The sequence below is a fragment of the Pongo pygmaeus genome, chromosome 6 (assembly GCF_028885625.2).
Source record: "Pongo pygmaeus isolate AG05252 chromosome 6, NHGRI_mPonPyg2-v2.0_pri, whole genome shotgun sequence".
Taxonomy (NCBI): domain Eukaryota; kingdom Metazoa; phylum Chordata; class Mammalia; order Primates; family Hominidae; genus Pongo; species Pongo pygmaeus.
Window position 1 is genome coordinate 4977659 of NC_072379.2, and position 20405 is coordinate 4998063.

Sequence of the window (20405 nt, forward strand, 5' to 3'; positions counted from 1 at the left end):
CGGTGGAGAGAAATGCTCTGTAGCTTTTGCAAACTGATATGGAAAAGAGAGTTTGGGATATGGTGGCTCACGCCTGTAATCCCAGCACTTTGTGTGGCCGAGGCGAGCAGATCACTTGAGGTCGGGAGTTCGAGACCAGCCTGGCCAACATGGTGAAACCCCGTCTCTACTAAAAATACACAAATTAGCTGGGCGTCGTGACAGGCACCTGTAGTCCCAGCTACTCGAGAGGCTGAGGCAGGAGAATCGCTTGAACCCGGGAGGCTGAGGTTGCAGTGAGTCGACATTGCGCCACTGAGCTCCAGCCTGGGCGACAGAGCGAGATTCCATGTCAAAACAAAACCAAAAACAAACGAGAGTTTGGGAAGCTGAAAATTGGGGACTGTAAAAGTGTTCTGTAAGCCTTCAGTGCTGTCATCCCCCTGTGCAAGCCCCCCACCCACAACCAAGGTGGCGTTAGATCTCCAGTTCTGGGCCCATCTGCACCCCCCTGCTCACCCTCAAGCGCTATCCTAGGATTCTCCCTCGCGGAGCCTGAAGCTGATGGAAAGGAGAAGGCTCAACACCGCTCACACCACACCTTCAGCTTCCAATCCAGTGGGAAAGGCAGCTCTGCTCTGTGACGCTGACTCAAATCCTTCCCTGGCCGAGAGGCTGTCGACCCTGGGGACAGCCTTAGCCAAGCTCTGTCTGGGCCTTACAGGGAAGTCCTCCCAGCTGGGCACGCAGCCGGGGTGTGGGAGGTGTGTTGCTGGGGCCACTGATTCAGCTGCCCTCCCAAATGTGAGTCTGCTGAGCAGGACACTGCCTCACTCCCACCTGCCTTCACTCATCCTGCCCTGGCAGTGCCTACTGAGCGCAGGTGCAGATGCCAGCGAGTCCAGAATGTCACACAGGCCAGCCTGCTGCCAACTGCTCTCCTGACTCCCTGAGGCATGACGACAGCTCTGCTGGGTCACCAGGAACATCACGGCCCCAGGGATGGAAAGGAAGAGAGTGTTGCTGTCTGAATTTCCGGTGCATGCCCTCCCCACCCTTTTTTTTTTTGAGACGGAGTTTCGCTCTTGTTGCCCAATCTGGAGTGCAGTGGTGCAATCTTGGCTCACTACAACCTCTGCCTCCCGGGTTCAAGCAATTCTCCTGCCTCAGCCTCCCAAGTAGCTGAGATTACAAGCATGCGCCACCATGTCTGGCTACTTTTTGTATTTTTAGTAGAGACGGGGTTTCACCATGTTGGCCAGGCTGGTCTCGAACTCCTGACCTCAGGTGATCCACCCACCTCGGCCTCCCAAAGTGCTGGAATTACAGGCGTGAGCCACTGCGCGTGGCGCCCCTCTCCACACCACACACCCAGTGCGCAGCCTAGAATGCTCCCAGGACAGGGCCTTGCCCACCGGAGAGAATGGCCTAGGAAAATTCATTTCCTTTCCTGCACTACTTAGGATACATTCGGAGGACATCCAGGGTCTGGGCTTGGGTGAAATGGAATCCTGGGAAAATCACTTCCAGAATGATGCTGGGGAAGAGAAAGGGTTTATGTGAAGCATGTCCTGAATTGGAGTGAGGGGAGGAAATGTGGCCAAAGCCCTTCAGAATGCCCTCCAGGTTCTCACCAGACTATCTACAGTTGGAAATTCCACCATTAGTGATTCATTCCTTTGGCTGACACCCCTGAAATCGTGTGATCTTCAGGATCAGGGGTTGCTTTCCATTGGAAGGCCAACAGAACTAATGAGGAGAGCAGGTGGTGTTGTGCATTTGTTATCCTGCTGCATCTTCAAGCAGCCCATAAAGTGCTGCCTTCCCCATTTAGCAACTGAGAACACTGAGGCTCAGAAAGGATAGGAAATTGACCAAAGCCCCCACAATGCCGGGGTTATGCTGAATTTGATCCCAAGTTCAGCAAGACACAGTCCCTCCCTCCAGGAGCTCCCAGGTCTGGGACCGGTGCAAGTAGCTGCATGAGGAAGGATGGGGCTCCAAGCCGTGATGCCGGAGAGCAGGGGGCATGACAGGGAGCAGAGGGGAAGCCCCTAAGTCAGAGGAAGGCCAGAAGTTCCCCAACGCTGATGCCTGAGCTGGACTTTGAAGGATGAGTAGGAGTAAGTCGCGTGGACAAGGGGATCAACAGTTCCCACCAGCAGGACCAGCACCTCCAAAAATCCAGGGGCATGAAGGAGCAGGCTGTCCTGGGGAAATGCAAGCCCAGATGCCCAGGAGGAGGGGGCACAGGAGGTGCAGGTGTCAGACTGAGGAGTCAGCAGCTGCTATGGGGCCACTAAAGAAGTCCCAAGCCATCCAAATAGGAAAAGAGGTCAAAGTATCTTAGAAGAAAAGAAGAAGAAGAAGAAGGAGGAGGAGAAGGAGGAGAAGAGGAGGAGGAGGAGGAAGAGAGGAGGAGGAGGAGGAGGAGGAGGAGGAGGAAGAAGAAGAAGAAGAAGAAGAAGGAGAAGAAGGAGAAGAAGGAGAAGAAGGAGAAGAAGAAGAAGAAGGAGAAGAAGAAGAAGGGGCAGCAATGAGAAGAAGAGGAGGAGGAGAAGGAGGAAGATGAAGGGGAAGAGGAGGAAGGGGAAGAGGAAGAAGGGGAAAAGGAGGAGGAAGCGGAGGAGGAAGAGGGGAGGAAGGGGAAGAAAGGGAAGAAGGAGAGGAATGGGAGGAAGGGGAGGAAAGGAGGGAGGGAAGGAGGAAGAGGAGGAGGAAAGAAGGAAGCAAGGAAGAAGGAGTAGTTCCAAGTCACTGGTCCCAGGAAGGTGCTTTGGTGTCCATCAGCGTCTTGATCACAGGATTTTATCTTGGCCTGGCATGGTGCCATGCCTTGGGAGGTCTCCTAAACAATACCCCAGAACCCCCAGAACCCCATCTCCCAGCCCCAGGCCCAGGCAGAGGTCAAGTTTTCAGTGTCTCTGTCCCCATTTGAGAGCGAGTCTCTCTCCAACCAGCCCTCCCCTGCAAAAGTTTCCCCACTGACCTCCAGCCCTGACCCCAGCTGGTGGGAAATATTTGGTGAGCTCCACAGGGAAGGCTTACCGAAGACAGCTTCCAGGCATTAGGAGTGCCTGTGTAGACACACGTTTGCACACACATGCACATATACACGCACACACACATGGGCAGGAGGACAAAAGCTATCCACACAGCATCTCCCAGCACGGAGGCAGTCTGATCTGTGGAATGTGTTGAGATAAATTAATACTGGCTTGCACACACTGGATTCCAGCTGCAGGAGCCCTGGAACCCCCTGGAATGTGCTAGAGATAAGCATAAGGCATCCTGTCTGTGCCCACTCCACCCTGGTTGGGAGTCGCAGAATGAGGACCTCCTGACTTGAGACAGATTCTTTATCCAGAGAATCTGAGATTCCAATTCAGATCCTGGAGCTGGGCCAGCTACTCACCTCCCCAGTAAATGTCCAGGCAGCAGTGGACAAAGAGGCTGTCCCCACCCTGACGGAGGCTGAAGAACAGGCCCCCAGAAGCCTTGTTGTTGGGCTACTGGGCACTTCAGAGGTTAGGGGGACCTGGAACAGTCTCCCCAGATCTGTGTGCCTTCCCTTTGGGGTACACCTGAGTAGCCTCTAACAGCCACTGATTGGCACCAAGAGAGAATCCAAATGTTGGCATCACAAACCTTAAGTATGGAACAAGGAGCAAGTGCCTGGGGGCTGTTTGCCCCATCTTATGAATGAATGGCTCTCGTAATGTCTCTGGATTTTTGGGGATGGGAAGAAATGGCCATGTAACAGCATCCTCATCCCCAACTGTACTGAGCACCAACTACGGTGGAACAGAACATCAGGGGCTGTGTGGGTGTGTGCCTCAGTTTCCCTCTACTGCCCCCAAACTGCCTACTCCAGGAGCTTCCAAAAAGGGAGGGGGAGATGAGGAGATAGGCATGTGAATGCCCATTTGGAGATTTTCAGCTACTCTGGCCATTATCCCATTTCAGAGCACACCAGACAGGAAGGGCGAAGAGGTCCCATCATGAGTGCCAAATTGATTGGTACTGGCTGCCCAGAACACTGTGCTGGGAGCAATTCTGACATCACCCATGTGCTGCACTTGATTGGTGATGTCTGCCATGGTCACAGCCATTCACCATCCCTCATCTTCAAGCTGGGCTGTCCCCTTTCCCTGAACCGGAGACAATTCGCCACCCTGGACTTTGGTAGCAGAGAGGGAGGCCCTGGCCACCCAGGTATAAACAACCCACAGGACTCCTTGCCAGATTCCTCAGGACCTTAAGAAACACAGATTGGCCCGTCATTCCCCAATTTTCCAGGACCACGCCTGCTTCCTTTTCTGAAGATGTTAATGTTGCTTGTATTAGGAAACACTCATCTAAAATAGAAACACATTACAGGGTTAATTTCTCCTCTGTAAGAATGGCTAAATGCTTTCTTTCTCGCTGGGTACTCGAGGGACGATCTGGCTGTCACTAGAAGTCACCTCGGAGCCATCAAGAACTCTACCCAATGAAGGGAAGACAGGCCTTGGCGCTGTGCTCTGGGTTAACGTTCACATAAACGTGCTCCACTCCTAAAGCCCAAACAACCTCTGGAGTCTGGTCACCTCATTTGGACACCTTGGTCTGCAGGGTGCTAGGCAGATAGAGGTACCTCCAGATGGCATAGTAGTGGGTACCAGCACCAAATGCTACAAAGAGATGCCAGATGGCGTGGGCAAAGGGGATCCTCCCGTCACTCTTGAAGAAGACCATGCCCAGGCAGTAGAAGACCCCTCCGGTCACCAGCTCCCAGATGCCCTCGGTGTTGGGCTGTCGGCAAGGACAAGGTTGGGGCACAGGTCAGAGGGGCAGCCAGTGTGGCTGGAAGCACCAGCCAGTCCCCACCACCCAAAACCAAAAGACACGCAGATGGCAAACCAGCCCAGACTCCCAGGTGGGAAGCCTCAACACTGATATACCAGCAATTCTCCCCAGACTAGTTCTCAGATGATAGACATTCTCATTTCTATTAAAATCTCACTAACTTTTTTTATTTTGACAGAGTCTCGGTCTGTTGCCCCAGCTGGAGTGCAGTGGCACAAGCGTAGCTCATTGCAGCCTCCAACTCCTGAGATGATCCTCCTGCCTCAGCCTCCCCAGTAGCTGGGACTATAGATATCCCATGGCGCAACCATGCCTGGCTAATTTTATTTTAGTTTTGGAGGTGGGGGCGTCTCACTATATTGCCCAGGTTGGTCTCAAACTCCTGGTCTCCAGTGATTCTCCCATCTCGGCTTCCCAAAGTGCTGGCATTACAGGTGCGAGCCACCACACTTGGCCTCAAATAATATTTTTATAACTTATCTTTTTTTTTTTTTTTTTGAGACACAGTTGCTCTTTTGCCCAGGCTAGAGTGCAGTAGCAAGATCTCGGTTCACTGCGGCCTCCACCTCCCAGATTCAACCAATTCTCCTGCCTCAGCCTCCCAAGTAGCTGGGACTACAGGCGTGCACCACCATGCCCAGCTAATTTTTGTATTTTAGTAGACACGGGGTTTTACCATGTTGGCCAGGCTGGTCTCAAACGCCTGACCTGAGGTGATCTGCCCACCTGGGCCTCCCAAAGTGCTGGCATTACAGGTGTGAGCCACCACACTCGGCCTCAAATAATATTTTTATAACTTATCTGTTTTTTGTTTGTTTGTTTGTTTGTTTTTGAGACACAGTTGCTCTTTTGCCCAGGCTAGAGTGCAGTAGCGAGATCTCAGCTCACTGTGACCTCCACCTCCCGGATTCAACCAATTCTCCTGCCTCAGCCTCCCGAGTAGCTGGGACTACAGGCGTGCACCACCATGCCCAGCTAATTTTTGTATTTTTAGTAGACACGGAGTTTTACCATGTTGGCCAGGCTGGTCTCAAACGCCTGACCTGAGGTGATCTGCCCGCTTTGGCCTCCCAAAGTGCTGGGATTATAGGCGTGAGCCACTGCGCCTGGCCTATAGCTTATCTTTTGTAAAAATGTAATACATCTGGGTATATACCCAAAGAATTGAAAGCAGGGTCTTGACAGATATTTGCACACCCATGTTCATAGCAGCATAATCACAACAGCAAAAGGTGCAAGCAACCCAGGGGTCCACCAAGGAATGAATGGATAGACAAAATGAGTTCGAGGCTGGGTGCAGTGGCTCACGCCTATAATCCCAGCACTTTGGAGGCTAAGGAGGGCGGATCACGAGGTCAGGAGTTCGAGACCAGCCTGGCCAACATGGTGAAACCCTGTCTCTACTAAAAATACAACAATTAGCCGAGAGTGGTGGCACGCGCCTGTAATCCCAGCTACTCGGGAGGCTGAGGCACGAGAATCACTTGAACCTGGGAGTTGGAGGTTGCAGTGAGCTGAGATCATGCCATTGCATTCCACACTGGGCAACTGAGTGAGACTCTGTCTCAAAAAAAAAAAAAAAAATGAGGACAGGACAGAGTTATAGTTTGCAGAGATGCAAAAAGTTCTGGAGATGGATGATGGGGATGGTCGCATGACAATGTGAGTGCGCTTACTGCCACTGAACTGAATCTTTTACAACAGTTTTTTAAAGTAATGGCATGGCAAAAAAAGAAAAACAAAAGTAGAGAAATAATTTTTTTTTGCTTCATGGCAAAAAATATTTAGAGAAAAAAACATGGTAAGAAAAAAGTGGTAGTCCTGGCCCCCAGATGTGAGTACTATTAACATGAGTTGTTCTTAGTAAAAGAAACTCTCCGCAGGGCATGGTAGCTCACGCCTGTAATCCCAGCACTTTGGAAGGCCAAGGTGGGCTTAAGCCCAGGAGATCGAGACCAGCCTGGGCAACATAGTGAGACCCCATCTCTAAAAAAAAGAAACACTCATAGAATAGGAGGGAATTAAGCAAGAAGAACCTGCCAAGACCTCACCAGACCAGGAATTCAAGACCATCCTAGGCAACACAGGGAGACCCTGCCTCTACAAAAAAAAAAAAAAAAAAAATTGTTTTTTTGAAACAGAGTTTCACTCTTGTAGCCCAGGCTGGAGTGCAGTGGTGCAATCTTGGCTCACTGCAACCTCCACATCCTGGGTTCAAGAGATTCTCCTGCCTCAGCCTCCAGAGTAGCTGAGACTATAGGTGTGCACCACATCTGGCTAATTTTTTTTTTTTTTTTTTTTTTTTTTTTAGAGATGGGTCTTGCTATGTTGCCCAGCTGGTCTCAAACCCCTGGACTCAAACTATCCTCCCGCCTCAGCCTCCCAACGGACTGGATTATAGGCATGAGCCACTGTGCCTGGCCTACTGCCTCTTTAGACAAGTCATGCCAAGCCTCAGTTTCCCCACCTGCCAAAGGAGAGGGTTTGTGACAATCTCAACAGCCAGGCCCAGCTCGGACACTCTTGGTCTCTTGCAGGGACCCATCTATGCAGGGCTGGCAGCACTTACCATGGAGAGGATGACCAGGGCGGGGAAGAAGCCCATTACGACGTAGCAGAGAAGCTCCACAAGCTTGTACCTGGCAGGAAGACAAGCCATGCGGGCCTTAGGACATGCCTCCCCACGAGGAAACAGCACACAGCTCCCTGTTCTTGGGGAAGAGGGAACACTCTGGCCAGAACAGTGAGAAGAAAGGACGCTTTCTCTGTCCAGCACGCCTTGGCTCAGATTTCGCCCAGCTACATCCAACAGGTGCTGGCAGTTATGTGACCTTGGGCACTTTCCCTCCTTGAAACTCTGTTTCCACATGTGTAAAATGCATGCTGGTGCCAGAGCAGGGATTACAAACATTGGGCATAGCACACACATGGGCACTTCCGATGCTCAGCCCATGGCAGACATCACTATTCAATCCCAGCATCTCTTCCAGCAGGGCCCAAGCAGCCACTTCCAATTGAGTTGGGTTGCTGCAGCAGCTGAAGCCTCTTTACTGTCCCTGGACTAAATGACTTCCAGAGGTTCCTGGGCTCTGAGACTGCAGGAAGTCTCATTCTCTTTTGCTTCTATCGTCCTGTTTCTTTCCCCACTGAATTATTTCCATGCTCATCACTTGACAGAATGGGGATACAGAGAGTGTGGCTGTTTCAGGACCTCTCCCTTCATCTGCTAATAATTTAGGGAGGGCAGGTGGCATGTGACCACCCCCGCCCCCACCCCCCGCCCCCAGTTCAATGGGGCTAGGAACCTATGTTTTTTTGTTGTTGTTTGTTTGTTTTTGAGACAGAGTCTCGCTCTGTTGCCCAGGCTGGAGTGCAGTGGTGCAGTCTCAGCTCACTGCAACCTCCACCTCCCGGGTATAAACCATTCTCCTGCCTCAGCCTCCCAAGTAGTTGGGATTACAGGCGCCCATCACGACGCCCAGCTAATTTTTGTATTTTTAATAGAGACAGGGTTTCATCATGTTGGCCAGGATGGTTTCGAACTCCTGACTCAAGTGATCCGCCTTCCTCGCGGATCACTCGGCTTCCCAAAGTGCTGGGATTACAGACGTGAGCCACCACGCCTGGCCACCTATGATGTCTTTTTTGACAACTTCAAGTTGACCCTAGGGTCTACAAGACCTGGTGGCCACCCATGAGCCTGAATGCCATGACAGCCAGAGCTGTGCTCTCATGATTATCGCATCATCCTGGGCTCTTGGCAGCCCAGGAGTGCTGGGGAGGCCGGAGCATCTAAGGGAATCCCGCCTCCCTGAAGCACCCAGGCCTGGCTTACCGCTCGTGGAAGAAGAAGACATAGATGGTGCCCACGGAAGCCATAATCCAGACCAGCCAGCGCATGTGGGAGGCCCAGGGGCCCAGCTCCCGAAGGTTCAGCCTGGGAGAGAAAGAGCCAAGGCCATGGCCCTGAGGGGGGCCCACCAGGACCCCAGCCCTCGAGGACCGGCCTGTCACAGGAAACGGACCGCAGGGAAGTCCTGTCACCTGTGGCTCCACGGCTGGGACATGGCACTCACAGGAAGATGGGTGAACAGGCAGAAAGGGTGCTAGATAACTTGAAACAGCAAGCAATTAGCGGAAAATTAGCAATATTGATAATATCTAGAAGAAAAGGTAAGTAGCACCTCAAACTGGTGGGATTATGAACAAGTAAAGCCTGTTTGGGGGCGATTGTGCATTCTCCATCACCGCAGTTCCGGCAGCTAACCAAAGCAATGCTGTTTTGTTTTGTTTTATTTTATTTTATTATTTTTATTTTTTTGAGATGCAGTCTCTCTCTGTGCCCCAGGCTGAAGTGTAGTGGCATAATCTCGGCTCACGGCAACCTCCGCCACCCGGGTTCAAGCGATTCTCCTGCCTCAGCCTCCTGAGTAGCTGGGATTACAGGCATGCGCCACCATGCCCGGCTAATTTTGTATTTTTAGTAAAGATGGGGTTTCTCCATGTTGGCCAAGTTTGGTCGCAAACTCCTGACCTCAGCTGATCCACCCACCTTGGCCTCCCAAAGTGCTGGGATTACAGGCCTGAGCCACCGCGCCCGGCCTCCAATCCTTTAATAATTATTTTAAGAGACAGGGTCTTGCTACTTGAGAAGCTGAGGTGGGAGGATCACTTAAGTCTGGGAGGTTGAAGCTGCAGTGAGCCACGATCACACCACTGCACTCCAGCCTGGGCAACAGAGTGAGACCCTGTCTCAAAAAAAATTAAAAATAATAATAATTTAAAAATGAAAAATATGAAGAAGATCTGTTTTTACCAACATAGATAGATCTCTAAGCTATATTGTGAGGTGTTCAGGGGGGTGGAGGTTATGAACCAAGAAGAATAAGATGACAATATTGTGTGTATGTATAAGGAGATAACTGTCAGCCGGGCGCGGTGGCTCACGCCTGTAATCCCAGCACTTTGCGGGGCTGAGGCGGGCGGATCACGAGGTCAGGAGATTGAGACCATCCTGGCTAACACGGTGAAACCCTGTCTCTACTAAAAATACAAAAGCAAAATTAGCCAGGCGTGGTGGCGGGCGCCTGTAGTCCCATCTACTTCTGGAATGAATTTCTTTTTCTGTTTGTTTGTTTTTTGAGATGGATTCTCGCTCTGTCACCCAGGCTAGAGTGCAGTGATGCAATCTCGGCTCACTGCACCCTCCGCCTCCCGGGTTCAAGTGATTCTCCTACCTCAGCCTCCCAAGTAGCTGGGATTACAGGCGTACCACCATGCCTGGCTAATTTTTGTATTTGTAGTAGAGATGGGGTTTCACCTTGTTGGCCAGGCTGGTCTCAAACTCCCGACCTCAGGTGATCTGCCCGCCTCAGCCTGCCAAAGTGCTGGGATTACAGGCGTGAGCCACCGCGCCTGGCCTGGAATGAATTTCTGAAATGAGAACGTGTTATGTAAAACTTTTGCCAAAAAAAGTGACCTGCTTGGAGTCTGTCATTATAAAGAAGTTAAGTAACACTGAAAAGTTTAAGAGTAAAAAATAATAACCCATTTCATTACCCAAAATAACCATCAGTGAACATCATTCTAGACATCCTTCCAAGTAGACCTAAAAATAGACCACTGGGTAGAAGGATAGGACGGGATGAACGGAAAGGAGAAAGGGTGAGAATTAAGTTATACACATCTTTTTAAATTAAAAGTATTACATTTAATTTGAACTTGACTTTAAAAGAAGAAAATGGACACTTAAAAATTTTGCTGACCTTCAAACAAATGTTTCTTCACCATAAAATTCACTTGGACTCTGAAGTTAAGTTTTGTAAAGCACAAGAAAACTGGATTTTCTGCCGGGCGCACTGTCTCGCGCCTGTAATCCCAGCACTTTGGGAGGCCGAGGCAGGTGGATCCACCTGTGGTCAGGAGTTCAAGACCAGCCTGGCCAAAATGGTGAAACCCCATCTCCACTAAAAATACAAAAATTAGTTGGGTGTGGTGGCAGAAGCCTATAATTCCAGCTACTTGGGAGGCTCAGGCAGGAGAATTGCTTGAACCCGGGAGGCAGAGTTTGCACTGAGCCAAGATCACGCCATTGCGTTCCAGCCTGGGCGACAAGAGCGAAACTTCATCTCGGCAAAAAAAAAAAAGTGGATTTTTTTTTTCAAGCCATTCCCCTGCCTCAGCCTCCCGAGTGGCTGGGACCACAGGCGCCCGCCACCACGCCTCGCTAATTTTTTGTATTTTAAGTAGAGACGGGGTTTCACTGTGTTAGCCAGGATGGTCTCAATCTCCTGACCTCATGATCCGCCTGCCTCGGCCTCCCAAAGTGCTGGGATTATAGGCATGAGCCACTGCGCCTGGCCGGTGGATTTTTTAAATTACATGTTTCAGTTTCTTGTTTGTTTTTGTAGAGACAGGGTCTCCCTCTCCTAGGCTGGAGTGCAGTGGCACAATCATAGCTCACTGCAGCCTCGACTTCCTGGGCTCAAGCGATCCTCCTGTCTCAGCCTCCTGAGTAGCTGGGAGCACAGGCACATGCCATCACAAACTAGTTTCTTTCAAAAACTCCTCATGGATATGGTATTCTTGGACTTCTTTCATGTGTGACAATGGTGCCTATTGTTTTTATGTCTGCATGACAACCCCATTTGATAGTTTATTCTGAAGTCTATCTCTGGGAAATTATTACAAGTGTCTCCACTGTGTGTCAGCATTAAGTGGTGCTGTGGCCACTTTCAGAAGTCAGCTTGCTTTTTTCACATTGCAAATAATTTATTTTTTCAGTCTCAATGCCTGCAGAATTTGTCTCTTTCTTTCATGTCCATCAGCTTCTCTCTGATTGCTCTAATTTAGACTTTTTGAAAATGTATTCTCCCTGGTTATGTAAAACCTTCAGTATTTATTTGGTTTTCGGTTTGTTTGTTTGTTTCCCCCACAAAGAGAGGGAGCTGGGGATTTGTTTGTGACAATACCCTCAGATACCAGCACAGGGCCTGGCACAGGGCAGTGCCCAGTCAATCACAACCAGGTGTAAAGGTAAAGAAGAGAAACTCAGGCCGGGCGCGGTGGCTCACACCTGTAATCTCAGCACTGTGGGAGGCCGAGGCAGGCGGATCACCTGAGGTCAGGAGTTTCAGACCACCCTGGCCAACATGGTGAAACCCCATCTCTACTAAAAACACAAAAATTAGCAGGGTGTGGTGGCACATGCCTGTAGTCCCAGCTACTCAGGGGGCTGAGGCAGGAGAATCATTCGAACCCAGGAGGTGGAGGTTGCAGTGAGTCAAGATCACGCCACTGCACTCCAGCCTGGGCAATAGAACAAGACTCCACCTCAAAAACATAAACAAAACAAAACAAAAAATAAAAACAAAATAAATATATACTTATAAAATGTGGCCATTGCAATGGCTCACGCCTGTACTCCCAACACTTTGGGAGGCTGAGGCGGGAGGATGGCTTGATGTCAGGAGTTCAAGACCAGCCTGGGCTACATACTGAGACCCATCTCTACAAAAATAAAAATATTAGCCAAGCATGGTGGCTTGCACCTGCAGTCCCAGCTACTTGGGAGGCTGAGGCAGGAGGACCACTTGAGCCCATGAGTTGGAGGCTGCAGTGAGCTATGATCACAACACTGCACTCCAGCACAGGCAACAGATCAAGACCTTGTCTCTTAAAAAAAAATAAAAATTTTAAAAGCTATATTAAATAAATTAAATATTAAGTAAATATAAATATAAGTATATATGTATGTATATGGATGTGTATGCATATGTCTATGTCTATTACACATATTTATATATGTGTATATATATATATAGACACGTGTGCATACATATGTACATATTAATATTTGCTTTTCTGGATGGGCATGGTGGCTCATGCCTGTAATCCAAACACTTTGGGAGGCCGAGGCGGGCAGATCACTGGAGGTTAGGAGTTCGAGACCAGCCTGGCCAACATGGTGAAACCCCATCTCTACTAAAAATACAAAAATTAGCTGGGCATAGTGGCGCACACCTGTAATCCCAGCTACTCGGGAGGCTGAGGCAGGAGAATCGCTTGAACCGGGGAGGCAGAGGTTGCAGTGAGCCAAGACCTCACTACTGCACTCTAGCCTGGGTGACAGTGAGATTCTGTCTCAGAATTCTCAGAAAAAAAAAGATGTATATATTTGCTTTTTCTGCATAAAATAACTCAAGAAGGACACACAAGAAAGTGAGTATAAGTAGCTGCTTCCAGGAAGGAGAAAAGGGTGGTGGGAAGTTTTTCACCTAACTCCTCTGTGCCAAGTCAACATATTACCCAGCCAAATAGAAAAATAAATTCAAACAATGAAAAGAAAGGCTGCCAAGCGTTTGCTGGGCAGCGGGACGGTACTCACCAGGGTGCGTAGGAAGCCGCTATGAAGAAATAGATAACCATCCGGTCGAACATGTGTAGACAGTGTTCCACCATCCTAGGGTGGCAGAGAAGCCGAGAGTCACAGCCCCTGCACAGCAGGGAAGGGCCAGTGCCCCTAGAGCCGTGCCCTGGGCTGATCGTGCCTGCCTACAGGTTAGCAGGGCTGGGCTCCTCTATCCAGCCAGGACCCCTTGGGCCTCAGAATCCCCATCTGTAAGTGATCAGTGCAGTCGTCTTTAAACCAGGCTCCTTATCACCCTAGGGGCTGCATGGAGACACCTTGCCTCGGGGGTCCCACTGAGGGCCTTGCACCCCTACAGGTAAGGATTGGACATCCTCCTTCCCACATTTTTTTTTTTTTTTTTTTTTAGACAAGGTCTTGCTCTGTCTCCCAGGCTAGAGTGCAGTGGCATGATCTCAGCTCACTGCAACCTCCGCTTCCCGGATTCAAGCCATTTTCTTGCCTCAGCCTTCCAAGTAGCTGGGATTACAGGTACCCGCCACCATGCCCGGCTAGTTTTTGTATTTTTAGTAGAGACAGGGTTTTGCCATGTTGGCCAGACTGGTCTCGAACTCCTGAACTCCAGTGATCCACCCGCCTCGGTCTCCTAAAGTGCTGGGATTACAAGCGTGAGCCACTGCGCCTGGCCATCCTCCCCTACTTTAATCACAGCCACTGTGCATTTCTGCTTTATATACTGGGTTTTTCCAAAGATTTATAATGGGGAAAGAATTCTGTGGAGAAAGTACAAAAATGGCCAGATGGAGTGGCTCACACCTGTAATTCCAGAGCTTTGGGAGGCTGAGGCGAGAGAATTGCTTGAGCTCAGGAGTTGGAAACCAGCCTGGGCAACACAGTGAGACCTCATCTCTACTAAAAATTAGAAAGATCAGCCAGGCATAACTGTGCGTGCCTGTAGGCCTAGCTACTCCAGAGGCTGAGGCAGGAGGATCTCTTGATCCTGGGAGGTTGAGACTGCAGTGAGCCATGTTTGTGCCACTGCACTCCAGTCTGGGCAACAGAGCTAGATCCTGTCTCAAAAAAAAAAAGAAGTGCAAAAACTACTAAATTTCGTGACCCTCAAGACTGTCTGACAGCTGACATTCTAATGCTAGAAGAACTTAGTGGTTCGGATCCAAGCTCTGGAGCCAGAAGGCCTGGGTTCGAATTCCAGCTCTACGCTTCAGGAGTACATAACCTTGAGCAAGTTACCTATTCGCTCTAGGTCTCAGCTTCCTTCTCTGTAAAATATGGAGGATGCCAGCAACCTGACACGGGGCTGTGGGGAGGATTACATTAGCTAATCCTCAGCACAGTACATAGTAAGTGCTCAATAAATACCGGCTGTTTTGGCCAGGCATGGTGGCTCATGCCTGTAATCCCAGCACTTTGGGAGGCCAAGGTGGGCGGATCACCTGAGGTCAGGAGTTTGAGACCAGCCTGGCTAACATGGTGAAACCCCGTTTCTACAAAAAATACAAAATATTACCCGTCTCTACTAAAAATACAAAAAACTAGCCGGGCGTGGTGGTGGGCACCTGTAGTCCCAGCTACTTGGGAGGCTGAAGCAGGAGAATGGCGTGAACCCGGGAGGCAGAGCTTGCAGGGAGCCGAGATCATGCCACTGCACTCCAGCCTGGGCGACAGAGCAAGACTCTGTCTCAAAAAAAAAATATATATATATATTAGCTGGGTGTGGTGGCGAGTGCCTGTAATCCCAGCTACTAGGAAGGCTGAGGCAGGAGAATTGCTTGAGCCTGGGAGGTGGAGGTTGCAGTGAGCTGAGATCGTGCCATTGCACTCCAGCTTGGGCAACAAGAGTGAAACTCTGTCTCAAAAAAACAAATAAATAAATAAATAATAAAAATAAATAAATAAATATACACCAACCATTTTTATGATGACCTCACTTTGTGTAGTGAGCAATAACCCTCAATACATGGGAATGGCATGGGGCCAGCCTCCACAATGGTGCCCAATGAGCCAAGCCCCTAGTATTCACACACTGGGACCCTCCCCTCCCAAAACGAATAAGGTAAACTCAGGGAACCAATAGAACATTGCAGAAATGATGGTGTGTGGTTCCTGAGGCCAGATCATAAAAGACATTACGGCTTCTACCTTGTTCTATTAAGTTGCTAAGTTTGGGGAAAACAAGCTCCCATGTGGCTGTGAAGACAGCCACACTACAACCCAGCACTAGCTCACCAGCCAAGTGAGGGAGCTTAGGCCCTCCAGCCCCAGTCAAGCCATCAGATGACAGCAGCCCCGGCCAGCCTCTGACAACAGGAAACACCACAGACTGGAGCCACACAGCTAAAGCTCTCAGATTCCTAACCCCTTGAGGCTTTGAGAGAGAATAAGTGTTTCTTGTTATTTTAAGCCATAGTGCTCTGGGATACTTTGTTACAAAGCAATCACTGACCAGTACAAACTGCAGTTCTGTCTAGCAAAGTGCAGCCCTGAACAAATTTGACTAATGATTGTATGCACGGCTCAACTGCATGTCTTCCTAGAAATTAAAGGGAATGGCATACAGCTTTATGGGGGGCCTGGATTCCCAGAATCAGCTTGGGTTGAATGCGGCTGCTATGCAACCTTGAGCAAATAAGGTTTCTTTTCTTTTCTTTTTCTTTTTTTTTTTTGAGACAGATTCTCACTCCATTGCCCAAGCTGGAGTGCAGTGGCACTATCTTGGCTCACTGCAACCTCCGCCTATCAGGTTCGAGCGATTCTTGTGCCTCAGCTCCCTGAGTAGCTAGGATTACAGGTGTGTGCCAGCCCCCGTGCCTGGCTAATTTTTGTATTTTTAGTAGAGACAGGGTTTCACCATGTTGGCCAGGCTGGTTTCAAACTCTTGACCTCAAGTGATCCTCCCACCTCGGCCACCCAAAATGCTGGGATTACAGGCATGAGCCACCTTGCCCAGCCTGTAATTTTTTTTTTTAATCAAAACTAGCCAGGCACAGTGGCTCACACTTGTAATCCCAGCCCATTGGGAGGCCAAGGAGGGCAGATCGCCTGAGCCCAGGAATTCAAGACCAGTCTGGGCAACATGATGAAATCCCATCTCTACAAGAAATATATAAAATTAGCTAGATGTGGTGGTGCATGCCTGTAGTCCCAGCTACTCGGGAGGCTGAGATAGGAGGATCGCTTGAGCCCTGGAGGTGGAGGCTGCAGTGAACCGAGATGACGTTACCACACTCCAGCCTGGGTGACACAGTGAGATCCTATCTCAAAAAAAATAAATAAATAAAAACTGTAAAACTTGGGGATTCTAGTGCCTACATTGCAGAATTATTGGAAAGATTAGGGAATGGCGCCTGTAGCATGCCTGGAACGACACCCAGAGGGGACCTGGCCCGTCATGACCACCCTGCAGCCAGCAAGGGCTTTTCTCTTGGTCCTCTCAGAAGTGAGCAAAGCAAGCCAGGCATGAAGGCTCATCCCTGAAACCCCAGCACTTTGCAAGGCTGAGGCAGGTGGATCATTAGAGCCCATGAGTTGGAGACCAGCCTGGGCAACATGGTGAAACTCCATCTCTACAAAAAGATACAAAAATTAGTCAGGCATGATGGCACATACCTGTGGTCTCAGTTCCTCAGGAGGCTGAGGCAGGAGGATTGCTTGAGCCCTGGAGGTGGAGGCTACAGTGAGCCGAGACTGTACCACTGCACTCCAGCCTGGGCAACAGATTAAGACTCTTTCTCAAAAACAAAACAAAAAACACAAGTTGGCCAGGCACAGTGGCTCACGCCTGTGATCCCAACACTTTGGGAAGCTGAGGTGGGTGGTGGACCATCTGAGGTCAGGAGTTCGAAACCAGCCTGGCCAACATGACGAAACCCCATCTCTACCAAAAAAAAAAAAAAAAAAAAAATTAGCTGGGCATGGTGGTGCACACCTGTAGTCCCAGCTACTCGGGAGGCTGAGGCAAGAGAATTGCTTGAACCCGGGAGGCGGAGGTTGCAATGAGCTGAGATAGCACCACTGCACTCCTGCCTGGGCTACAGAGTGAGACTCCATCTCAAAAAAAACAAAAAACAACAAAAACAAGTGAGCAAACCGGGCTCCCGTGGGCAAGGTGGTCTGCCCCGAAGAGACTCAACCGCAGCCTGTGTAAGGCAGGGCTTGTGCCTCCTGCAAAGCCAGCCGGTGGGTCGCCCAGCCCAGCCCCTCCCAGCTCAGTGGAGAATGTCACCAGGCAGACCGGATGTCCTGGTTCACCCCCCGGGCCGCCATGGGTCCCTCTGCCCGACCCCCTACCCGGCATGGGTCCCCTCTGGGTGGGAGGCACCTGAGGTGGCTCTTCTTCCAGGAGATGGTGTGAAACACGGTGGATACCACAAAGAGGCCGCAGAGGCCGAGGCCGTAGATCCAGGCGGAGATGGTCTCCCAGTCGTCATCCGAAAGGAAGTAGAGGTTGGAGCTGCCCAGGATGCTGGGGATGATCCAGAACTGGAGGGGCAGGGATGGCAGGGACAGGTGCAGCAGCTGGGTGGCTCAGAGCACACCTCCTGCCCCTTCCCCGGCTGAGCTGCGCAACTTGGCAGCACTCGGCTCTTGAAATGTGGTCAGTGCCACTGAAGAACGGAATCATTTTACTTTAAGGGATTCAAGTGTAAATTTCCTTTCTTCCTTCCTTCCTTCCTTCCCTCCCTCCTTTCCCTTTCCTTCTTTCCTTCCATCCTTCCTTCCTTCCTCCCTTCTTTCCTTCCTTTCCTTTCCTTTTCCCCTTTCCCCTCTCCTTTCCTTTTTTGCTTTTCTCTTTTCCTTTCCTCTTTCTTTCTTCTCCTTTCCTCCTCCCTCTCCTCCCTCCCTCCCTCCCTCCCTCCCCACTCCCTTCCTCCCTTCCTCCCTTCCTCCCTTCCTTCCTTCTTTGTCTTGTCCCCCAGGCTGGAGTGCAGTGGTGCAATCAAAGTTCACTACAGCCTCGACTTCCTGGGCTCAAGTGATCCTCCCACCTTAGCCTCCCAAGTAGCTGGGACTATAGGCGCACACCACCACGACTGGCCAATTTTTACATTTTTTATAGAGATGGGATCTGGCTATAAGGCCCAGGCTGGTCTTGAACTCCTGACCTCAGGCGATCCTCCCACCTTGGCCTCCAAAGGACTGGGATTATAGGCGTCAGCCACCACGCCCAGCCTCAGCTGTCAATTTCAACAGCCACGTGGGGCCAGTGGCTGCCAACCTGGACAGTGCAGGTCTAGATCTTTGATTCAATTCTCAAAGGGGTCCATGTACGAAATGGTCAAAGACCACGTCCCAGGGAGTGGCCGTCCCCACCACACCCCAGCCCCTCTCTGGGCCACCACACAGAGCAGTATGATGTGCCACATGGCACACATCATCACCACTGATGTCCTGACCTTATCTGCTTGGACTGCCCTGAAGGAAGAGCCCAGCCCTGAGCAGCACAGGTGCCCAGGTACCATTCAGCTTGTAAACGGGTTTAAATAGTGGATGGTGGCCGGGCGCAGTGGCTCACGCCTGTAATCCCAGCACTTTGGGAGGCCGAGGTGGGCGAATCACGAGGTCAGGAGTTCGAGACCAGCCTGGCCAATATGGTGAAACCCCGTCTCTACTGAAAAAATACAAAAAATTAGCCAGGCATGGTGGCACGTGCCTGTAATCCCAGCTACTCAGGAGGCTGAGGCAGGAGAATTGCTTGAACCCAGGAGGTAGAGATTGCAGTGAGCTCAGATCACGCCACTGCACTCCAGCCTGGTGACAGAGCAAGACTCCGTCTCAAAAAAAAATTTGTTTTTAAATAGTGGATGGTCCACCATGATTCACTGTAGAGAATGGAATCTCCAAATCCTCTGCCTTTATAGGTGCGTGGCCTGGCCCTTCCCAGCCCCTCTACTGTACTTTTCCCTACTCTCCCTCCTGCTCTGCCCCAGGTCACCACGCCTTGGCGTTCCTGGCCTTCGTTGAGTTGTCCCAACACTTTCCTGCCTCGGGGCCTCTGCACGTGCTGTTCCCTTGTCCTCAACATGCTGTTCCCTTCACTCTCTGGGAGGCTGGCTCCTACCCATCCTTCAGGAGCTGGTTAATGTCACTGTGGCAGGAGCACCTGCTCTGTCCTTTGACTGACACAGGCCTCTCCTGTTGTCTGTAGCATCTGGTGCCCTCTCTCCCTGGCAGCCCGCACATCTTATATGATAGACTTACTCAATCATTATTTCCCCCACACCACACGAGCTGCACAGGGTCACCAGTGCACGGTGGGCACCTAACAAATATATACCGAAGGCAGGCAGCGAGTCAGGCAGGAAGGAAGAAATGCTGGAAGAGCCCTTTTGGGAAGAGGTGGGCAAGTCAGGGCTGGGCGCAGTGGCTCATGCCTGTAATGCCAGCACTTTGGGAGGCCAAGGCAAGCGGATCACTTGAGGTCGGGAGTTCGAGACCAGCCTAGCCAATATGACAAAACCCCATCTCTACTTAAGAAAAAAAAAGAAATTAGCCAGGCATGGTGGTGGGCGCCTGTATCCCTGCCTGTCAGGAGGCTGAGGCAGGAGAATCGCTTGAACCCAGGAGGCGGAGGCTGCAGTGAGCCATGATCGCGCCACTGCACTCCAGCCTGGGTGACAGAGAGAGACTCCGTCTCAAAAAAATAATAATAATTTTAAACATCTTTTTAAAAAAGTAGGCAGGTGGTAGGCTGGGGGCGGTGGCTCACGCCTGTAACCCCAGTGCTTTGGGAGGCTGAGGTGGGCGGATCACGAGGTCAGGAGATCGAGACCATCCTGGCTAACACAGTGAAACCCTGTCTCTACTAAAAAAATACAAAAAATTAGCCGGGCGTGGTGGCGGGCGCCTGTAGTCCCAGCTACTCGGGAGGCTGAGGCAGGAGAATGGGTGAACCCAGGAGGCAGAGCTTACAGTGAGCTGAGATCACGCCATTGCACTCCAGCCTGGGCGGCAGAGTGAGACTCCATCTCAAAAAAAAAAAAAAGTAGGCAGGTGGGAATTCAGCCCCAACTATGTGCATCCTCCAGGACTCACTGAAAACAATCTGCCTGCAAGATCAGCCCAGGTGAGTCCCAAAGGAAGGAGATGTCTGCTAGCCTCCCTGACACCCAGGCTGGGCGCTGGATGGGGACAGGTCAACAGCAATGCACCAGAATGGGACGGCTCCTTAATAAGAGGCCATCAGCCGCCC

General features: G+C 50.7%; 1 protein-coding gene across 1 annotated transcript in view; it reads right to left on the reverse strand.

Moving 5' to 3' along the window:
- Window positions 1-261: 261 nt before the first annotated feature.
- MMD2 (monocyte to macrophage differentiation associated 2) overlaps window positions 262-20405 on the reverse strand; it is a 55603-nt gene continuing 35459 nt past the window's right edge. Inside the window, exons 3-7 of the mRNA XM_054496057.2 lie at window positions 17535-17695; window positions 13214-13288; window positions 8663-8764; window positions 7397-7466; window positions 262-4773 (exon numbers count right to left, since the gene is read on the reverse strand). Coding sequence (XP_054352032.1) covers window positions 4570-4773; window positions 7397-7466; window positions 8663-8764; window positions 13214-13288; window positions 17535-17695 — 612 coding nt within the window. The 3' untranslated portion in view covers window positions 262-4569. The remainder of the gene's footprint in view (window positions 4774-7396; window positions 7467-8662; window positions 8765-13213; window positions 13289-17534; window positions 17696-20405) is intronic.